Here is a 21329-nt window from a genome sequence, read left to right on the forward strand (position 1 = left end):
AGTACACTCCTACCCCAGTACACTCAAAAGACAGTACACTCCTACTCCAGTACACTCAAAAGACAGTACACTCCTACCCCAGTACATTCAAAAGACAGTACACTCCTACCCCAGTACATTCAAAAGACAGTACACTACTACCCCAGTACATTCAAAAGACAGTACACTCCTACCCAGTACACTCAAAAGACAGTACACTCCTACCCCAGTACATTCAAAAGACAGTACACTCCTACCCCAGTACATTCAAAAGACAGTACACTCCTACCCCAGTACACTCAAAAGACAGTACACTCCTACCCCAGTACATTCAAAAGACAGTACACCCCTACCCCAGTACACTCAAAAGACAGTACACTCCTACCCCAGTACACTCAAAAGACAGTACACTCCTACCCCAGTACACTCAAAAGACGGTACATTCCTACTCCAGTACACTCAAAAGACAGTACGCTCCTACTCCAGTACATTCATAAGACAGTACGCTCCTACCCCAGTACATTCAAAAGACAGTACACACCTACTCCAGTACATTCAAAAGACAGTACACTCCTACCTCATTACACTCAAAAGACAGTACACTCCTATCCCAGTACATTCAAAAGACAGTACACTCCTACCCCAGTATACTCAAAAGACGGTACACTCCTACCCCAGTACACTCAAAAGACAGTACATTCCTACTCCAGTACATTCAAAAGACAGTACACACCTACTCCAGTACATTCAAAAGACAGTACACTCCTACCTCAGTACACTCAAAAGACAGTACACTCCTACCTCAGTACATTCAAAAGACAGTACACTCCTACCCCAGTACATTCAAAAGACAGTACACTCCTACCCCAGTACATTCAAAAGATGGTACACTCCTACCCCAGTATACTCAAAAGACAGTACACTCCTACCCCAGTACACTCAAAAGACAGTACACTCCTACTCCAGTACATTCAAAAGACAGTACACTCCTACCTCCGTACACTCAAAAGACAGTACACTCTTACCTCAGTACATTCAAAAGACAGTGCACTCCTGCCCCAGTACATTCAAAAGACAGTACACTCCTACCCCAGTACATTCAAAAGACAGTACACTACTACCTCAGTACACTCAAAAGACAGTACACTCCTACCCCAGTACATTCAAAAGACAGTACAATCGTACCTCAGTGCAATCAAAAAACAGTGCATCACTACCTCAATACTGCACTGGTGTGTCAGCTTAGGTTGTTGTGCAGAAATCATGGAGTGGGACTTGAATCATCAGCCTTCTGATTTAGATACACGAGTGTTGCCAACTGTACCACAGCTGACATTTAAGAGAAAATTGTAACAGTACATTTACAAATCAAGGAGAGGTGTGGGACGGTGGTCTTGAGAATTTGGGTGGGAGAGTCAACAAATCAGTGGAAGAGAGAAGTGTGCCGGCTAAACTGAGAAGAGACAACATTCAGTTTGAAGAAGGTCCATTAGAGCAGAAACAGTTGGGTTTTATGATAAGGCTCTACAGCATATGGTCACAGGCGGGTATAAAAATAGATTCTTGTGCTTATGGTTTTTTTTGGGAGATGGAAAACCAAACAAGAGAATGTCTGCAGGGATTTATTTTTGTCCTGGATCTCCAGTAACATTTAGACATAAATCAGTCAGCTGGTGATAGCAATTGACTGCATGTATTCTGTTCAAAACTATAATTTCCTTCATACAGAGAATGCATGAACTTATAGAATGGCCTTATAGATACCAGTCACATTGGAAATAGAGAATATGGCTGTCCCAAAGGAAAAAAGGCTGAGTACTGTGAGGGCTCGATGAGGTGGGCCAGAAGAGGTTTAATGGTTAGATATCACGGAATGTACCCAAACCCATTATATGTGCTCTTTAAGGCAGTGGGTTTCCTTTTTAAAAAAAAATTTTTATTCTCCTTTTTCACATTTTCTCCTGAATTTACACCCACCAACAATAAACGATAATCAGCAACAGATATGTCAATCCCCATAACAATAACAACGATCCCATCCTCCCACCAACCCCCAAACATCAGCCCGCATGTCTACATAAACAAACGACAAAAAGGAATCCGGGATTACCCATAGTCATCCTTAATATACACAGCCCCCCTCCCACCCATCCCCCACCCCCCAACTGATATTCAATGTTATCCAGTTCTATAAAGTGCACAATAAATAATGCCCATGACTTGTAGAACCCCTCCAAGCTTCCCCTCAGTTTGAACTTAACCTTCTCAAGGATCAAGTATTCCAACAGGTCCCCTCGCCATGCCAGGGGACAAGGTGGAGAGGCTGCTCTCCATCCCAGCAGGATCCGCCTTCGGGCGATCAACGAGGCGAAGGCCACGATATCTACCTCCGCACCCGTTTCCAACTCTGGCTGGTCCGACACCCCGAATGTGGCCTCCCTGGGACCCGGGTCCAGTTTCACACCGACCACCTTAGAAATTACCCTAAAAACCTCATTCCAGTACCCCTAGCTTTGGACAGGACCAAAACATGAACGGGATTAGCCCCCTCCCCCCCCCCCCCCCCCACCCCCCTCCGCAACGCTCACACACATCTTCTACTCCTTCAAAGAATCGGCTCATCCTCACCCTTGTGAGGTGCGCTCTGTATACCACCTTCAGCTGTATCAGCCCCAATCTCGCACATGAGGTATGAGGTGGAGGCATTCACTCTCCGGAGCACCTCACACCAGATCCCCTCCTCTATAACTTCTCCCAGCTCTTCCTCCCACTTTGCTTTGATCCCTTCCAGTGGTGCCTTATCCTCTTCCAAAATAGCTCCGTACACCGCTGACACTGCCCCCTTCTCCAGTCCCCTTGTCGTCAGCACCTCCTCCAGCAATGTGGAGGCCAGGTCCCGGGAAGCTCTGTATCTCCTTCCTGGCAAAATCCCGAACCTGCATATATCTAAACATTTTCCCCTGCTCCAGCCCATATTTTGCTTCCAGCTCACTCAATCATGCAAACCGACCCCGAAGAAATAAATCTTTTCGTGTCTTAATCCCCTCCTCTTCCCATTTCTGAAAACATCCATCCCACCTCCCTGGCTCAAATCTGTGGTTCCCCCGAATCGGCATTTCCCTTGACCCTGCCCCAACCCGAAGTGTTGGCGAAACTGCCTCCAGATTTTCAATTAAGCTATTATTACCGGACTCCCTGAGTATTTCTCTGGAGCTTTCTGGAGCGGCGCTGTTGCTAGTGCTTTCAGCCCTGACCCCCTGCATAAACACTCCTCCATTCTGACCCACTGGGAATCAACCCCTCTAACCCAGCTCCGCACCTTCTCCATATTCGCCGCCCAGTAGTAGTACATCAGGTTCGGGAGACCCAAAGCCTCTGCCTGCCTTCCCCTCTGTAGCAGCACCTTTCTCACTCTGGCCACCTTCCCTCCACATATGAACGAGGCAATCCTCCACTCGATCTCCCTGAATAAAACTTTGGCAGGAAAATCGGCAGGCATTGAAAAATAAACAGAAATCGCGGCAGCACATTCATTTTAACCGCCTGAGGCAGTGGGTTTCTTTAATGTAAATTCAAACAATGAGTATAGTTGCAATACAGCAGGGTGAAAAATACCATCTAAGAAATGTTAACCTGAGAAATATTCCTTTTTAGAAGGGTGGAACAATGAATGATAATATTTAAATCAGGTTTGCACAGTTGGAAACTAGATTGAAATTTAACGGTTGTAGACTCCAAACCTGGCAAGTAAATGTAGACAGGAGCTGTCGGCTTTTTAGAGCGACGCTGAGGGCCAAGAGGTACAGGTGTGGTATCATCAGCCCCTCAAGCAAACCTTTTGACCTGTCTGCTGCAAATCACAACTTTTATCTCTGTAGCAATCAATGACACATCTTGCCCACCTTCCACTACTTGAATTTCCAATCACAAGCTTCCTAAACCCTGACAATCCTGGTTACAATCTTATTTTTCCCACATGGCAGCCTCCCAGGTTATCAATCTGGCAGAGAAATCAAAGGTCAAATTGATAAGGGGGTACTACTGTCAAATTTGGTTGGACTGCCATGTCCCTGGGATTTGAAGTTTCACCATCACCACTGAGCTACCTGTGCTCTCCCCACCTCCTCAATGTTGGGGTTGTACTGTTTTAAACCTAAAGTCATTGGTGCTCTGAACAAATACTGCCAAAATACAATGCTGCAAAAAGCACAACAGTAAATTTTTCAGATTAATGACATCGTATAGAAACCATCTCATTCTCAGGGATGATACCATTCTACTAAAATTTGTGAATGGGATCTGTGTCCCTAAGTTATTTTTAAAAAAGTTCAAGGGTTCTATTTATTTGAAGTGGCCACAAGTTCAGAAGCCCACAAAGGAATTTATCACCTCTGTTAATGGACAGTTGCTACATTGGCCCCTATGAGTAACCTTTCCAAGACCGATACTGGATCAAGTACTCTCCAGCAGAGGTATCATATTTGTAATTTTTCACATTTTGGGCAGAATTGCTCTCATGATTTCTTATAGTAGTTGCCATTTTGTGTTTTCAAGTCTAGTTTAGTGCACTTATTGTGAATACACTCCTTCTTTGAACCGACTTTAAAGCTTGTTTGTGTTGAAACATTCTCGTACATTGTCGTTGGCAGGTGTAGAAGTGGATGTTTGTGCTATGGGGATTTTCAATGGTTATTTTGCTTGGAAGATGTGAAAATAACCAAGAGAATATCTGCAGTAATTGTTTTTTGCCCTGAATCTCTTGTGATGGTCTATATAACATAGAATCATAGAATTTACAGTGCAGAAGGAGGCCATTCGGCTCATTGAGTCTGCACCGGCCCTTGGAAAGAGCACCCTACTTAAGCCCACGCCTCCATCCTATCCCAGTAACCTGACATAACTTTCTAGGTACTAAGGGGCAATTTAGCATAGCCAATCCACCTAACCTGCAAATCTTTGAACTGTGAGAGGAAACCCATGCAGACACTGAGAGAAAGCAATCCAAAGCCGGAATTGAACCCGGGTCCCTGGAGCTATGAGGCAGTAGTGCTAACCACTGTGTCACCGTGCCACCAGCTTTTGTTTGAGCTGTTTCAGAACCATTTGATAAAGATACGATCTGTGCAAAACCATAAAATCCCGATGAGAGATTAATGCATTAACACATTGGTAACAATCACACTGCAGGTGGGGGACAGGACATGACCATACCAAAGGAAAAAAATCTGAGTACTGGTAGTGTTTGATCTTGACACTCCCCATATGCACCAGAAGAGGTTTTTAAAAAAATAGACATTTGGGAACGCATCCAAACTTGCCATGTGTGTACCTTTATGGTGGTGAGTTTCATGGGTTGAGTATGCCCCTTCTTGGAGAGGTGAAACATTTCATGATAATATTTAAACAATGCAGCTGGGAGCCAGATTTAAGTTTAACAGCTGTAGATCAGATTTTCCTGGACTTAATAAACCTGCCAGCTAAATGGAGATGGGAACTGCCAGTTGCAGTAGGTCATTGCTGTTTAGAGCACTGCTTGTGGGCCAGGAGGAACAGGAGTGGTATTATCGGCACCTCAAACAAATCCTTGAGTCTCCCTACTGATGTTCATGCTTCCAAAAAGTTAGTATCCTGGTTGTAATTTGCTTTGTTAGTTTTTCCAGATGGCAAGGAGCTAGATTAATAATCTGGCAGAGAAATAGAAGAAAAAATGATAAGGATGTCTCAGTGTTAAATTTGGCCAGATCACCAAGTGCCTGGCATTCTGATTCCCTCCAACTTGCTTTCTCCAAAGTTGTCCAGAAATGTTGAGGCTCTACTGTTTTAAACTGAAATAAATCATTGGTACTTACTTATTTTTACAACTAATATCAGAAAAAAAAACTGCTCAGAAAACACAACTGTAAATTCTTGAGCAGAAATGTGACTTTAAAACGTGTTCCAGGCTTATATTTTATTGGTGCATCAGAAATCCCAGAAGCATTGAGATACCCTCGTATCTCCCATGCTTCTGCACTGTTAACACCAAAGATTTCATTTGGCCCTGAATGATATTTCCATAGCTGATCCATGGTACAACACAGCTCTAGGTAACATATTTGTCTTTCGTTTTACATTTGGGGGAAATTTGCTCTGGTGATTACTTGTCGTGAGCTGGTCAGTGTTACCTTGAAACTTTCCTCCAATTAACATTTCTCAGTCTGTTTCTTCTATTGTTTTATTACACTTAATGCTGACACACTAATAGACTTATTTTTAGGTTTGCTTGTGTTGCCACATTCTAAATTAGAGGGTGTTATTTGGAATGATGTCAACTTCTCTGTCAAAAATATTTGTTTGATGTATCTCACATAATTGTTTTCGTTCTAGCGAAACAAAAATACAGAGATCTATTATTTTCTTGCACTATTCTTCCATTTTGTATTTTCACAATGATAGCATATTTAATAGTTGTTTATCTGTGTACAAAGTACATAGGACAAATTTTACATTGTTGCAGATTGTAATTCCCAGCTTCCATTCACAAGAATGTCGCAATATTTAGAGATTCCAAAGAAACTTGTGTACAAATTGATAATATAACTGTCACAACTTTACCTAACTGCTCTCCATGATGCAGATGAACAATGATCTCCTGTATTTTGACAGAATCTATCTCTAAGCCTATCATCTCATCCAATAACGCAAATCCTGTAGAGCACAATGATGTGACTCTGACATGTACTGCTTCAGGGCCAGTGGATTCATATTACTGGCTTAAAGGAGATAAAATTATCAATCCTGGTGGTAGAATTGTTCTAGGTGGAGATAATACAACCCTCACTATATCTGGAGTATTGAGGTCTGATGGAGGTTTTACGTGCTATGCCTACAATGCAATTGATGGAAACAGAAGTGATCCATATTATCTAAATGTTAGCTGTAAGTGTCACAACAAATTATTAATCTGTTTTGTTTAATGTGTTTATTATTACCAAACCTAATGAGTTTAACATGCGAGAGGATTGGATAAGAAGTAATCAGATTACATTTTTGATTGAGATATCCAATATGTATGTTTCAAACCATCTTTACATCTTCTAGTTTTGGGTTTGAAATTTATGCAATTCTTATCAATTGTATCTTCAGTTGGTTTGGTAATACACAAAAAAGTTGACTGATAGGGCACTTGATGTCATGCTGTCTGTTCAAAATTATGATTTCCATTTTATGATTAGATAAATATTCAACTTAATATGACGATGATGTATCATTTATTACCTGTTACAAATGCCATGATCCAAGATCGGTTTGCCATGAATTTGCTTAAAATCTATCAGTCATCTTAACAGTGACAGAATCATGTTAGAATTGGCATAGGGTGTGAAAGAAAGCTTCAGATTTCTTCATCATCTCTCCGTAATTAATTATAACATGAAGTGTTCTAATTCTACAGCAAGGTCATGAATAGTGACCTTGTTGTCAGAACTCTAAAGCAAATTATGTTTATCCCGTCCAATAGAATCTGAGCAGGTTCTTAAAAATGAAACATACCCTAATGTTCTAATTATTTTAAATATCAATCAATGTAAAATCTAAAATGGTTCAGCATCGCTCATTGGCACGTTGTTATGGGCCATGGTTTAGAGAACCCCAAAGTGTATCATGGAGTTCACCTGACCCTCAACTTTTTAATAGATTGTGGTATGGGGAGCACACGGCCCATTCTACAGGCGTGGTACAACAGAAATGGAAAAATATTTTTAAAGCAAAACAATGTTTATTCTATCAACTCAAGTTAACCTTTTTAAAACATAGTGAACTTCTTCTCAACCATTAATTCAAATACAACCCCCAAAGTATACAACACTAAGTAATCCTTAAGCTGTCCTTTTAACATCCGTAAGACTTTTTTAAAAAAAAACCTTTAAACACAAACACATTGGGTTAAAGTCACTACTGAGAGCAGTTATTAGTTTTAAATCACCAAAGGATTGATTTACAGTTTTTAGATTACAGAGAGAGAGAGACTAATACCCTTCTGGCTGTGGCTGCAGCTATCCAGCTCTGAAAACGAAACTGAAACACACCCTGAAGCAAACAGCCTAAAATGAAATTAAAAAGCTGACAGACAGCCCAGCTCCACCCACTCTCTGACATCACTGCAGTAATAAACACCCATTTCTTAAAAGTACTCTCACTACAGATATTTATATACACACCCATTTATAAACACCCATTTCTTAATGGTACACTCACATGACAACGTTTAAAATTCAACTGTTTAACAAGTATCAGGAAGGCGGTTGGAGGGAAGGATTCTGCACAATAACTCTATCAAAATTGTGATTTTCAGAGGATTGATAATATTTTCATGGATATTTTATGAATAAGTTTGAAATTTGAATAATTTTGCAAACATTTTGCAGCGTGGACAGAGAATCCAGCTGCCACGACACGTCACTGAGGAACATGCAGCTGGGGAAGCACAGAATTCACCCGTGTTTCTTGAGGGCAAATAAAAAATCAACAAAATAAGAAACATATGAATTAACGTATTAATTCATAAGTCCACTTAGGTTCACTGGCTAAATTGTCTGATTTTTATCAACATTATTTACCCAACTCTCTTTACTGATGTTCTCTGCTTCTCTGCTTTCTTCACTCTTCCCTGGTCAGACCATTCTAAAGACTAATGTCCTCTGTGTGAAGGAGTTATATCAGACATGGGCCAGAATTCTCTGGTCGTCGGAATTCACTTTTCCCGCTGGCATCGCATCCCACCAGCGGGTTTCACAGCAGCGCATTGACAAATGGCAGGATGATAGAATCCCACCCCCAGCGAATGGCAAGTGGGCAAGAAATACACGACTGGGGGACTCGAGATTCCCCCTCATTTCCTTCCAATTTTCCACTTCTGAATTAAATCCAATGTCCTCTTGTTATTCTTGGTGGTCACAGTACACAGTTCCTCAGGCTTTAAGTTGTCCATGCTAGAATCTTGAATAGCTCAATAAGATTACCTCTCAGTCTACTTCTTCTACTTTAGACAAACAATATTTGTGCTCTCTTCGTATTGTATTTGGATCTGAAACAAGAGGTAGAACTTTACTGCATATTTCACAGTGGTATTCTTGTAACATAGAATTGCTCACAACAATTCAGATAGGGATGAACAAATGTCTTGCAGAGTTTTGTGTTTCATCCTATGATTTGTATTACAGTCCATGCACCATTATTTACTGATTATGCAATGTGCAGATTGTTTCATTAATCTGTCCACCAATTCCACCAAATTATTTTCTGATTGGTTTCATAATTTTACATCTATAACTATTTCATTTTGCATTTTTCATCACAACAACCAAAACTTCACCTGATAAGCATGCCCTCGATTCTTTGCAGCTTCCTCCAATTTTCTGTCGATTAGAAAATCTTGGGCAGCATGGTGGCGCAGTGGTTAGCATTGCTGCCTTACGGTGCCGAGGTCCCAGGTTCAATTCTGGCTCTGGGTCACTGTCTATGAGGAGTTGCACATTTTCCTTGTGTTTGCGTGGGTTTTGCCCCACAACCCAAAGATGTGGAGGGTAGATGGATTTGCCACACTAAAATGCCCCTTAATTGTAAAAAATGAATTGTGTACTCTAAATTTATTAAAAAACAGAAAATCTTCACTATTTTACCTCCGTCTCGACATCCAAGTCATTGATATGCCGTGTTAATATCATAGGACCTAGCACTGATTACCCATCATGCTAGTGCAACCAGTTGTCCAATCCCGTTCAAGAATTACCCTTTTATTTCATAGCTTTCGACCAAAAGGATGAACCTGCTATAATGCTCTATAACAGAAGGCTGAAGTCTCTAACGTTAACTGAGTTTCCTTTCTCCATAAGCTCATATATCTCCTGCAAAAAGTTTTGACAAGTTTCTAAACGTTCTCATAAAGTCACACCAACTTCTCCCGTAGTCTTCAAATTTCTCTGGTTGTTTCAATGATTGTTTGGCTCTCTGATTGTTTCTTTAGCACAAACACCAACATCTTATCCATAGTCTCATTGGCTAGTAGTTTGATGGCCAGCAGTCGGCCAAAACCCATTTTTCAGGGAAGCTTGCTTTTCCCCAGCTGTTTAACTTTGTCAAGACATTAGCAACTCTCTTCTTGTATTTCCAACATTGGGGACATGATAGCGACCAATGCCTGTCAATGGGAGGGTTGAAGTGGTTGCATTCCATATTGGTTTCAGAGGCTGTAGGAAGCAAAGAAGCAAAACGTGAGAAGGGTTCCCCCACTTGTTCTCTAACACTTCCCTCAACGTCCTGCTAAAGGGGTGAGGGCTCACAAAGAAGAGTTGTTCCAGAGATTGGAGAGAGAGGCCAGCCTCTGGCAAGTTTTCGACAGCTCATGAAACCCATGCACTGGTTGTTAAATTAATTACCTCAGTTTATTTAAATTTGCGACCCAACATCACCACTGAGATATCCCATCTGCCTCCCAATGTATCCCAGATAGGGGATGAAATAAATGGAATCATGTCTGGTTTCCAACAGTCCAGTATTCTGTGGAAATTTAACTCCCTGCCCACACTCAATCCTGCACCTACCGTGCCAGTTAAAATGATGTCTCTGACAGTAACTTTTACATGTCCTTGTCAGTAATAACTGCTCTCCTGAATAGTACCCTTCTATTTTCCCACCAAATTAATAATCACTTCCAGAAGAGAACCAGAGGCTTCTTAGGTTCACAACAATATAAATGGTTCAGTATACCCACTATTTCTTGGTTGGCAAATACCATGGGGTGGGATTCTCCGTCCCGCCGCACCCATTTTCTGGTGCGGCTTCCCCCCCCCCGACAGTAGAATTCTCCATCCCACCAGCCGGCCAATAGGGTTTCCCATTGTGGGAACCCCCACGCCTTCGGGAAATCCGCGGGTGTGAGTGCGCTGCTGGAGAAACGGAGAATCCTGCCGACGGAGAATCCAGTCCCAGACATCCACTGATGTCTTCTAAAGGTATTACTATGGCGATCTGTTTAATTTAACATATTCATAGCTCTTGTTACATTCCTTGAAATTTTATTCTCACAATCAATTTTGAAACAGCCTTAATCCTGTCCTTGCACTCCTTTGTCTGCCACTGAAGTTGGAGGTAATTACTTTAGGAAAAATCAGAAAGAACTCACATGTATACAAAGCACCTTTAATGACATCTCGACATTCCCACGTGTTTCAGAGATAATGAAACACTTTGAAATATTATCATTGTTTTAATGTGTAGAATCATGGGAGACCATTTATGCAGCGCAAACCCCTGTAAGCAACAAGAGATAACTGATGTATTGATCTATTTCACTAGTTGAGGGATAAATGTTAGTGAGTACATCATGTGATATTTTTTGTCATTATTTCTTGCACCTGTTGACTCTCATTTCAATTATTTTTACTTTATGATGCAGATCTGTGCATTACATATTTTAAAAAAATGATTTCTTTCTCGTATTTTGTTTCCCTAAAAATCTGAATCAAATTCTCCCAAATCCCACATCCACAATATTAAGAACCACCATGATACTTTCCATATCTAGACGTGCATGACACTGCATTCCGTTACTCCATTGTCAGTATTTCCAAGATGTTTTCAAACTTTAACTTCTCAATCATTTCAGGTTTTTATACAAAGTCATAATCAGTTTAGCCTCCCCCTTCATGTGATCCTTAAGCATCTGTGTCAGGAAACAAACAATGACCATGTCAAGGTGTAAACCTTTCAACGCTTCTTTACTGTTGATGCACATTTTAGCAGTAAAACTAAAAATACATCTCTGAAAAATAGAAGTTTGAAAAGGACTTCATTTTGCCACAAAGCTTTTTTTCACACGTATGTTTTAGCTTGTGGGTTTGCTTTTGTATCTCTTAGTTTTCTTTCATTGTTGTGAATTATATGTGTAGTTGACAAAATTAGTAGTGGATTGACTTGATTGTGCTTTAGTAGGTTTAGTTCTGTGGTGATGGGCTGCATGCTAGTTTTACAATCTGAATTTTCTGAACAACATGTTGCAACTAATTGTTGATTTTATTTTAGATGGACCAGAATCTCTAACTATATCCATCAATCCACAAAGTGATTTTTACATTTTGGGGTCAGATGTGATTTTTTCCTGCTCTGCTGTTTCAAACCCCATTCCTGAATTTCAGTGGTATCTTAATGGTAATTCTCTTCAGCGAAACGGACAACAACTAATCATTTCTGACATTTCCTTGAATAACAATGGTAATTACACTTGTGAGGCTTTTAATAATGCAACAAAAGGATACAGCGTGACAACAACAGACATCCTTGTAGTTGGTATGTAATGATTATCTAGAGAAGTAGAATTGGTGATGTAACTAGTGAATGTTAAACTTGTTTGTTCTTGTCATGTGATGGTGCTGGTAGCATTAGTTGTTGTGGTAGTTGTAGTTGGAATTGCACATCACTGCGTTTTTCTAAACTTGCTTAATTTTGTCCCTCATGTAATTATGTGTTCAGTTAATGCCAATTGTGAAAATATAAACAAAAGAGAAAAATGAGCATTGTTATTCTGTTTGTGCCTGTACACTTTTTTCAATAGAATTTAAAGAACTGGAAATTGAAATGGGATGTCATAGTAACCACCCATCTTCAATGTCAGTTTTACAGTCAGGTAACAAGTGGAAATACTACCACTGTTGTTTCATTTTATACCTCAGTCATTAGGAAATGTGTACCCCCTGGGTAATAGAGGACGCTCAGAATTAGAGCTACTAAGTTTAGGGCAAAATTATATATTGAAGTCAAATTATATCTGCCGCTCTTCGAGCTGCCATCTTCTTGGCTGGAATGAGTGTGTGGGCGGAGTGGAGTGCTTATATGCGGTTGCAGCTTGTCAGCCACTCGATTGTCAATCCCAACCCCAGCGAATCAGGTGCCATTTTCCATTGGAATTACTCTAGTTCTATGGGCGCCGGTGCTAGCCCATTAACAGATCCTGAATTTCTCCAGGACCGCCACCGCTCTCTGGCTTGTTTACCACTCACTAGGTGAAGATATTTCTTCCCATCTCTGTCCTGTTCTAAATAGTCCAACCCGTATCCTCAGACTGTGATCCCTGGTTCTGGGCATCCCCACCATCGGAACACCCTTCTCTCATCCTCCCTGTTTAGTCCTGTTAGAATTTTAAAGTTTCTATGAGATCCCCCTGCTCATTATCCTGAACTCCAATGAATAGAGGCCTAACTGACTCACCATTCACAGGAATGGATCCAGATGCGATGTACAAAAGCTCAGTTCCAGGTCCCGACAGGTCAATCTGCTTTAACAGCACTGACTTGACTCAATAGCCTTGCATTAATCATCATCAGCAAATGGAAATGTGAGATTCATATAACAAGGTTGACACAGTAATCATGGGTGATTTTTAATCGACATATAGATTGAGCAAATCAAATTAGCAACAATACTATGGCAGATGAATTCCTGGTGTATGTACTAAATGTTTTTTTTAGGCACCAACTAGGGAACCTTCATTTAATATTATGCAGTGAGAAAGAGTTAATTAATTGTTGTGTGAGGTCCTTCAGTGAACAGTGACCATAACATGATAGAATTTTTCATTAGGATGGAATGTGTAGAAGTCCGATCTAAAACTAGGGTCCTATATCGAAACAAAGAAAACTACAAAGGTATGAGGTGTGAGTTGCCTCATATGGTTTGGGGAACTTAATTAAAGGCTTAACGGTGGATAGGCAATGACCAATATTTAAGGAATTAATGTATGCATTGCAACAGATGGCACAAAAGAAAACCAGCCCAATCATGGCTATCAAAAGAAATTAAGGGGTGTATTAGATCCAAAGAGGAGTCAAATAACATTGCTGGAAAAAGTAGCAAGCCTGAGGATTGGGAGAAATTCAGAATTCCGAAAAGGAGAGCCAAGAGATTGTTTTAGAGGAGAAAAAAGAGTGCATAAGTGTAAACTTGCAAGTAGCATAAAAGCAAACTGTGAAAGCTTTTAGAAATAAATGAAAATAAAGAGATTAATGAAGATGAATGTAACAGTCTGAAACAGGAGAATTTATAATACACAACAAGGAAATGGCAGAGCAATGAAACAACTTCTTTTGTTCTGTCTTTAGGGAGGAAGACACAAATAACTCCCCAGAAATGCTATGGAACCAAGGGTTGAGTGAGAAGGAGCAACTGAAGGAAATTAGTATTACTAAAGGAATAGTGCAGGAGAAATTAATGGGACTAAAAGTCAATTAATCCCCAGGGCCTGTTAATCTACATCACAGTATTATAGGAAGTGGCCATGGAAATAATGGTTGCATTGGTTGTTTTTAAAAAATAAATTTAGAGTACCCAATTTATTTTTTCCCAATGAAGGGGCAATTTAACATGGCCAATTCACCTAACCATTGGATTGTGTGGGTGAACCCACGCAAACACAGAGAGAATGTGCAAACGCCACACAGACAGTGACCTGGGGCCGGGATCGAATCCGGGTCCACAGCGCCGTAGGCAGCAGTGCTAACTACTGCACCACCATGCTGCACTGGTTGCATTGGTTGTTATCTCCCAAAATTCTGCAGGTTCTGGAACAAATGTAACCCCGCTATTTAAAAACTAAGGGAGGGAGAATACAGGAATTACAGACTGCTTAGCCTAACGTCAATAGTTGGGAAAATGTTAGAGACTATTACAAAGGGTGTAATAACAGGACAGTTAGAAAAGGTCAACGGAACTGGACAAAGTAAACATGGATTTATGAAAGCAAAGTCATGTTTGACAAACCTATAGGTGTTTTTTGAGGATGTAACTGGTAGAACAGATAAAGATGAACAAGTGGGTGTGTTGTATTTAGAATTTCAGAAAGCTTTTGATAAAGTCCTACATAACAAGTTAGCATGCAAAATAAAAGTGTATGGGAATGGGGGGGGGGGGGGGGGGGGGGAGGGGTAATACATTAGCATAGATTGAGAATTGGTTTGCAGGCAGGAAACAGAGTAAGAACAAATGTTTTTTTTAAAAGTGGCAGGCAGACTTGTAGGGTCCTGCAGGGATCAATGATTGGGCCCCAGCTATTAACAATAAATATCAATGTTTTGGATGAAGGAATCAAATTCTAAGTTTGTTGGTGACACAACACTTGGTGGGAATGTGAGTGGTGAGGATGATGTTAAGGGGCTTCTAGATGATTTTGACAAGTTGAGTGAGTGGGCAAATACATGGCAGTATAACTTGGATAATAATGAAATTATTCATTTTGGATGGCGAAGCAGAGCAGCAGAGTATTATTTTAAATAGTGATAGATTGGGAAGTGCTGACGTACAGAGACATGGATGGCCAAGTACACCAGTCACTGAAAGCAGGCATGTAGGTATAGCAAACCGTTAGGTAGGCAAATGGTATGTTGGCCTTCATTGCCAGAGGATTTGAGTACAGGTGCAGGGATGTCTAAATACAGATGTTCAGAACCTTACCGAGACCACACCTGGAGTACTGTGTGCAGTTTTGAACTCCTTATGTGGGAAAGGATATAATTGCCGTAGAGGGAGTGTAGCAAAGGCTCACCAGACTAGTTCCTGGGATGGCAAGGTTGTCGTATGAGGAGAAATTGGGTTGACTGGGCCTGTATTTGCTAGAATTTAGAAGAAAGACAGGGCATCTCATTGAAACAGATAAAATTCGGACAGGGCTGGGCAGATTGGGTGCAGGGATGTTGTTCATCTGGCTGGGGGGTCACAGTCTCAGAATACAGGGTAGGCCACTTCGGACAAAAATTCTAGAAGTACCGCATCTATGGAATTCTCTACCACAGGAAGCTGTGGAGGTCAAATCACTGAATATATTTAAGAAGGAAATAGATAGATTTCTAGATTCTAAAGGCGTCAAGAGGTATGGGGAGAGCGCTGGAGTATGGCGTTTGAGATAGAGGATCAGCCATGATCACGTTGAATGTTGAAGTAGGCTTGAAGTGCCGAATGGCCTTCTCCTGCTCGTATTTTCTATGTTTTTATTATGACCAGCGAGGAGAACACTTCAATGATTCATTCACCACAATGGCAGTCCTGTGACCTTTATCACTGACACAAGCGGAGGAATATCACATGAACAGTCCCTCAAGTCCTCTGCTAATTCGCACACCCCGCTAACTTGGCCAAGTATCACTGTTCTTTTATTGACACTGGGTCAAAATCTTGGAGTTGTGGCCTCCCACCAGCCATCTATCGCCATGACTACAATGATTTAAGAAGAGGGCTCATCATCAACCTACCAGCTCAACTAGTAATAGAAAAGAGATATGACATCCTCAGTACTGCTTATCTCCTAAGAACAAATAATAAAAAGTGGAAAATATTCACATTATCTATTAATTTCTGTTGATTCACATTTTATTCTTTTCGTAATTTCACCAAGCTCCGCTCCAAAGATAGATGCAAAGTTACGGACAGGAGAGGTTTTCATTTACACAGACCTGATTTCTCTTCTCATCACCCATCTGCAAACCGAAAGATGTTTTGATTTTGATTTTTGATTTCCCCTGTAGAGGTGGTGGCGGCTTTCCCAACCCCTCGGTTTTGTTGTAATCCAATGTTTTACTAATTGCACCTCCGTAAACCCGAGATAGGGTGAACCTGAGAGTTAGTTTATTTGCGCACATGCAAAGCGGGGGAGGGTGTGTCACTACTTTGCCCATTATATATTCAATAAATGAGGGATAAAGAAAGAACGATTTACAGGCAAAAACCCCAGCGCAAAGTGTCATCCAGGGACCTCCAATTCCCTAGGAGACCCCCCCCTCCCCGTGCCATTCTGCCTGGTGTCCATTTGTGGGGACAGGCTAAACAAAGCCTGGCAATGGTCTTCTCGGTGAGGCCAGTAGATGCTGAGAGCCGGTTCGATCTTTTAAGCACACTTGTGGACGGGGCCCAGATCGCAATCTTCTCCCAGCTTGGGTGGAAGGGGACAATATGTCATATAACCCCCACCTCTCCACTTTAGCTTTGACAAAGGCTGTATATCTGTCTGGATTCCGGAGATTGTATTTACAATATCTATGAGCACAATTTTAAATTATGGCATAAAATATATTTGTTAGTATTTTCACAATTCTCAAAATAATTTTACGTGGAGCTGTAAAGCCGTACATATATCTTTGCAATGACACCTAATTAACTGAATCCTGCTTCCTCTATATTATTTTGTAAACAAGTTAACATCTGCTGTGTTTTGATAGAACCTGTTTCTAAACCCACTATCACATCCAATGACACCAACCCAATAGAATACATTGACACAGTGGCTCTAACATGCCATGCATCAGGGACAGCAGTTTCATATCGGTGGAATATGGAGAATGAAACTATTAACTCCAGTGACAGGATTGGTCTGAGTAATGACAACAGCACCTTGACTATATCTGAAGTGCTGAGGTCTGATGACGAATTCACATGCTATGGGTACAACATGATCAATGAAAATGCAAGTGATCCATATCTACTAAATGTTAACTGTAAGTGTCACAACAAATCACTTAATATTGTTTGAGTGAAGTGATTTTGAAACTTGCTAATTTTTACAATGCAGCATATCTCTAGCACCTTGTACCTAATGTCATTAACATAATAATGTTGACTGATGGAAATGGCAGCATGTTCTGCTGTCCTCTTTACAAAACCAGTTTACATTTTGTATTGACTAATACAAATTAATGAAATTAATAATTACAAATGTACCCAGACAGCATGAACTAAAATTGTTTTCCATCATTCTGCTGCATATCTGTGTTACCTTATTGATACAATCGCAGAATAATTAAATAGTTATGAAAACAAGTTCTCAGATCTTGTGGCAATTAATGACACATCTAACAAGCCGCAACTCAAATTGTCATGTATGGAATATATCAAGAACTGTGAATAAAATTGTCAAATTACTTATTGTAGTCAAATGAACATGAAGTTCAAACTACATTTCATTAAAATTGACTTCATGATCATTTTATCACAATATGCTTATTAAAGTGTAAGTGGTGTAACATTGAAAATGGTGAGCCGACATCTGTATTATTTTCTAAATTGAATCTCAATGGATGTAGAAAAAAACCTTATTTATTGATACTTTATATAGGGAATAAAGAATCACTGATCCTTTCAGTTCAAAGATTTGATTTTTAAAATTCTCCTGAATTATCTTACCATAGCCAAGAGTACAAAATCGGAGAAAGTGAGAATTTTGAACTGGAATTAAGGCTTGAACACCTTGTTACGATCCTAGTTGGTGTTATAACTGGACTGGAAGATTCCAGAATGTAACCCTGGCTCATACCTTTACTTTAGAAAACATGAATAGCAGAGTGAAATTGAAAGCTTAATACTGAATCAAAGGCTTGATTTTATGGGGTGCCGTGCCTCCCCAAACCAATCCATGAAACTAAAGCTGTTGGGCTGCTCACAGGATGAAATCTTGAAGTGGTCAGTAATTATCCACTTGAGGGCTGCAATTGACTCGAGGGAAAGTGGACCACCGCCCAAGGCCGCCCCAAGTATAATTGTGGAGAGAACTGTAGTCAGGTAGGGATCAAGCATGACTTCCATTGGACTTAACAACTCTGCCTTCAAGCCTGTGAACAGGAGAGCAAAAAATCCAGTCCCAAGTAATGTTTTCAGGTTCGAGAGCAAATTAGCCAAGTGCAAATAGAGATGTATTTATCATACATCGCAGAATATAAATTGGACCGGATAAGAAGACAACCTTATTTCTTCGGCTGTAAAATTCATGTCTTTGCACATATTTAATGTTTAAGTCAAACTCCCTTCTCAGCTATAGCATGCTGTACATGTTTTCATAGTCAGCCTCAGTTTTGCACTTATATGTTTTACCTTATAACTGGGTGCAAGGAATCAAGCATCTATGTTGCAAAGAAATTCGGGCATTAAGACACGCCCACACAAAGCAGATGTCACTTGGCCAAGATAGTGACTAACAAGTCTCTGCAGGGGTTTACTTTATAGACAGCGCATAAGTTAACTCTGTTTTTGGAGGGATCTTTTAAGACTTCAAAAATTAACTTATGTGCTGACATCTACGGCATCTCTCCTACTGAAAGATATCAATTACATCTTCAATCTGAATTTGAACAATTTGAAAAATACCGTAAATTGATGGAAAATCTAAAAAGGAATGGACAGCTTAAAAGGAGTAAAGAAGCAAATGTAAAATAAATATATCTGACATGACTTTTCAAATGTTTTGCCAATCAGTAATCATAAGTTTATAATATTTATAAACAATTTTTAAAAAAGGATTTAAAATGCTGCCAAGTTTGAACCATGGCATACATTTGGTGAAAGTAGTTTGTTTTCATACCTATTTGCTTTATCTTAATATTGATATGAATGAATAGGTCGTAGATAGTAGAATTAGTTGTGGAGAGGTTACGCTGAGATTTAGTTGGATGTAGTCCAGTGGTGATCGGTTGCATGCTAGTTTACAATCTACAGTTTTGACATATCTTGCAACCGACCTGTACATTTATTTTAGATGGACCGGAATACCTTAATATATCCAAGGACCCACAACTTACTTTCCACTTGGGGTCAAATGTAAACTTTTCCTGTTCTGCTGTTTCAAACCCCACTTCTGAATTTCAGTGGTATCTCAACGGTAATTCTCTTCAGCAAAATGGACATCAGCTGATAATTACTGATATATCCTTGAATGACACTGGTAATTACACTTGTGAAGCCTATAACAATGCAACAAAAAGATACAGCCTAATAACAACTGACATGATCGTTGTGGTAGGTACGTAATATTTCTAGAGAAGGTAGAAGGTATTTCTCTCATGGTGAATTTTGTTTGTTTTATTCTTCTATTTGCTGAAATAGAGAAATTGTATTTTCTGATATATTTCAGTTCCTTTTTTTTTGTTTGTTCATGGGACGTGGTGTCGTAGACTATACCAGCATTTATTGCCCAACCCTAATTGCCCTTGAGGGGGCAGTTAAGAGTCAGCCACATTGCTGTGGATCTGAAGTCACATGTAGGCCACACCAGGTAAGGATGGCACATTTCCTTCCCTAAAGGACATTAGTGAACTAGGTGGGCTTTTATGACAATTGACAATGGTTTCATGCTCATTTTTAGACTTTTAATTCCAGATTTTTTGATTGAATTCAAATTTCACCTTCTGCAGTGGCAGGATTTGAACCTGGGTCCCCAGAGCATTACTCTGGTTCTCTGATTTACTAGTCCAGTGACAATACCACTATGCCACCGCCTCCCCTATTAACATGTTGTATTTAGTACTGAAGAATGTCTCGTCTAATACAAATTTACATCAAAATTGTGCATGCAATAGTAATTGTTCAATTTAAAAGGCAGCTGATATCGTGAAATTATAACCACATGTGGCTAAACAATATTGATACTAACAAAATCTGTTGTTCTGTTATCATTTGAAGCTGATCAACTTGAAAAATACCACAAATTGATGGAAAATCTAAAAAAGGAATGGACAGCTTAAGAAGAGTAAAGATGTCTTGTCAGTGTAGTGGACAACCTTTACCCAGCAAACAATACCCCAAAATAGTATATCTAATTAGTACCTGGCGACCTTGCATAAATTGTCCGACACATCCAGGGCCTTGGAGATGGGGATACCGACAGAGCTAATGGGAGTTATAATGCTGAGGGGGACCCAGCTCATTGGTCACATGACTTGTCAATCTGCGTTGTCAGTGTCCAAAGCAGTCTATCTCGGTGTTCTTCAAACCTTTTTTCCGGGGCCCATTTTTACCAACCGGCTGACCTTCGCGACCCACGCCAGCCAACCTCCGTGACCTGCGCGACCCACCTTTACCTTGTTTGCTGCTGACAAAAATGGAGGAAATGGTTTTGGGTCCCTTTGGCCCTCGTACATGCTCCTCCAATGGAACCTGTTGGATGAAGGTGAAGACTTCCGGTGTCGGAAAATATGGAGTCTCCATCTGTCCAAAGTTCTGCATTTTTTTCCTGTAAAATTGATCAAATAAAGCCCCCTGAAATTGTAAAAAAAATAAATGAATAAAACTGCCCCGAACTTGTAAAACAAAATGCTGCAGCCGTTTATAAAAAAAAAGAAAGCAGCCGCACTGCTCATGCGCGCCGATGATCGGGCATGTATGCGTAGTGTGGCCGCACTTTTTTACATGTTCGCAGCCATTTTGAAGGCCCTCTGGAGCCGGCATTATTAACAGCCGTTTGTTGCGGCTGTTGTGCGCAGATTTGCACGATCAGGAGCGCCGCGACGGACGGGTCCGCAACCCTCTCGACACCCGCCCATGACACACCCGTGGGTCGTGCCCCT

General features: G+C 40.5%; 1 protein-coding gene across 2 annotated transcripts in view; it reads left to right on the forward strand.

Annotated features, from left to right (window-relative positions):
- Positions 1 to 21329, forward strand: part of LOC119974383 (carcinoembryonic antigen-related cell adhesion molecule 5-like) — a 114048-nt gene that overhangs the window by 21487 nt on the left and 71232 nt on the right. For both annotated transcript variants that reach the window (XM_038813188.1, XM_038813189.1), the window contains exons 3-6: positions 6625 to 6897; positions 12040 to 12303; positions 17217 to 17492; positions 19523 to 19786. In XM_038813188.1, coding sequence (XP_038669116.1) covers positions 6625 to 6897; positions 12040 to 12303; positions 17217 to 17492; positions 19523 to 19786 — 1077 coding nt within the window. The remainder of the gene's footprint in view (positions 1 to 6624; positions 6898 to 12039; positions 12304 to 17216; positions 17493 to 19522; positions 19787 to 21329) is intronic.

The sequence above is a fragment of the Scyliorhinus canicula genome, chromosome 12 (assembly GCF_902713615.1).
Source record: "Scyliorhinus canicula chromosome 12, sScyCan1.1, whole genome shotgun sequence".
In the NCBI taxonomy this organism is placed as follows: domain Eukaryota; kingdom Metazoa; phylum Chordata; class Chondrichthyes; order Carcharhiniformes; family Scyliorhinidae; genus Scyliorhinus; species Scyliorhinus canicula.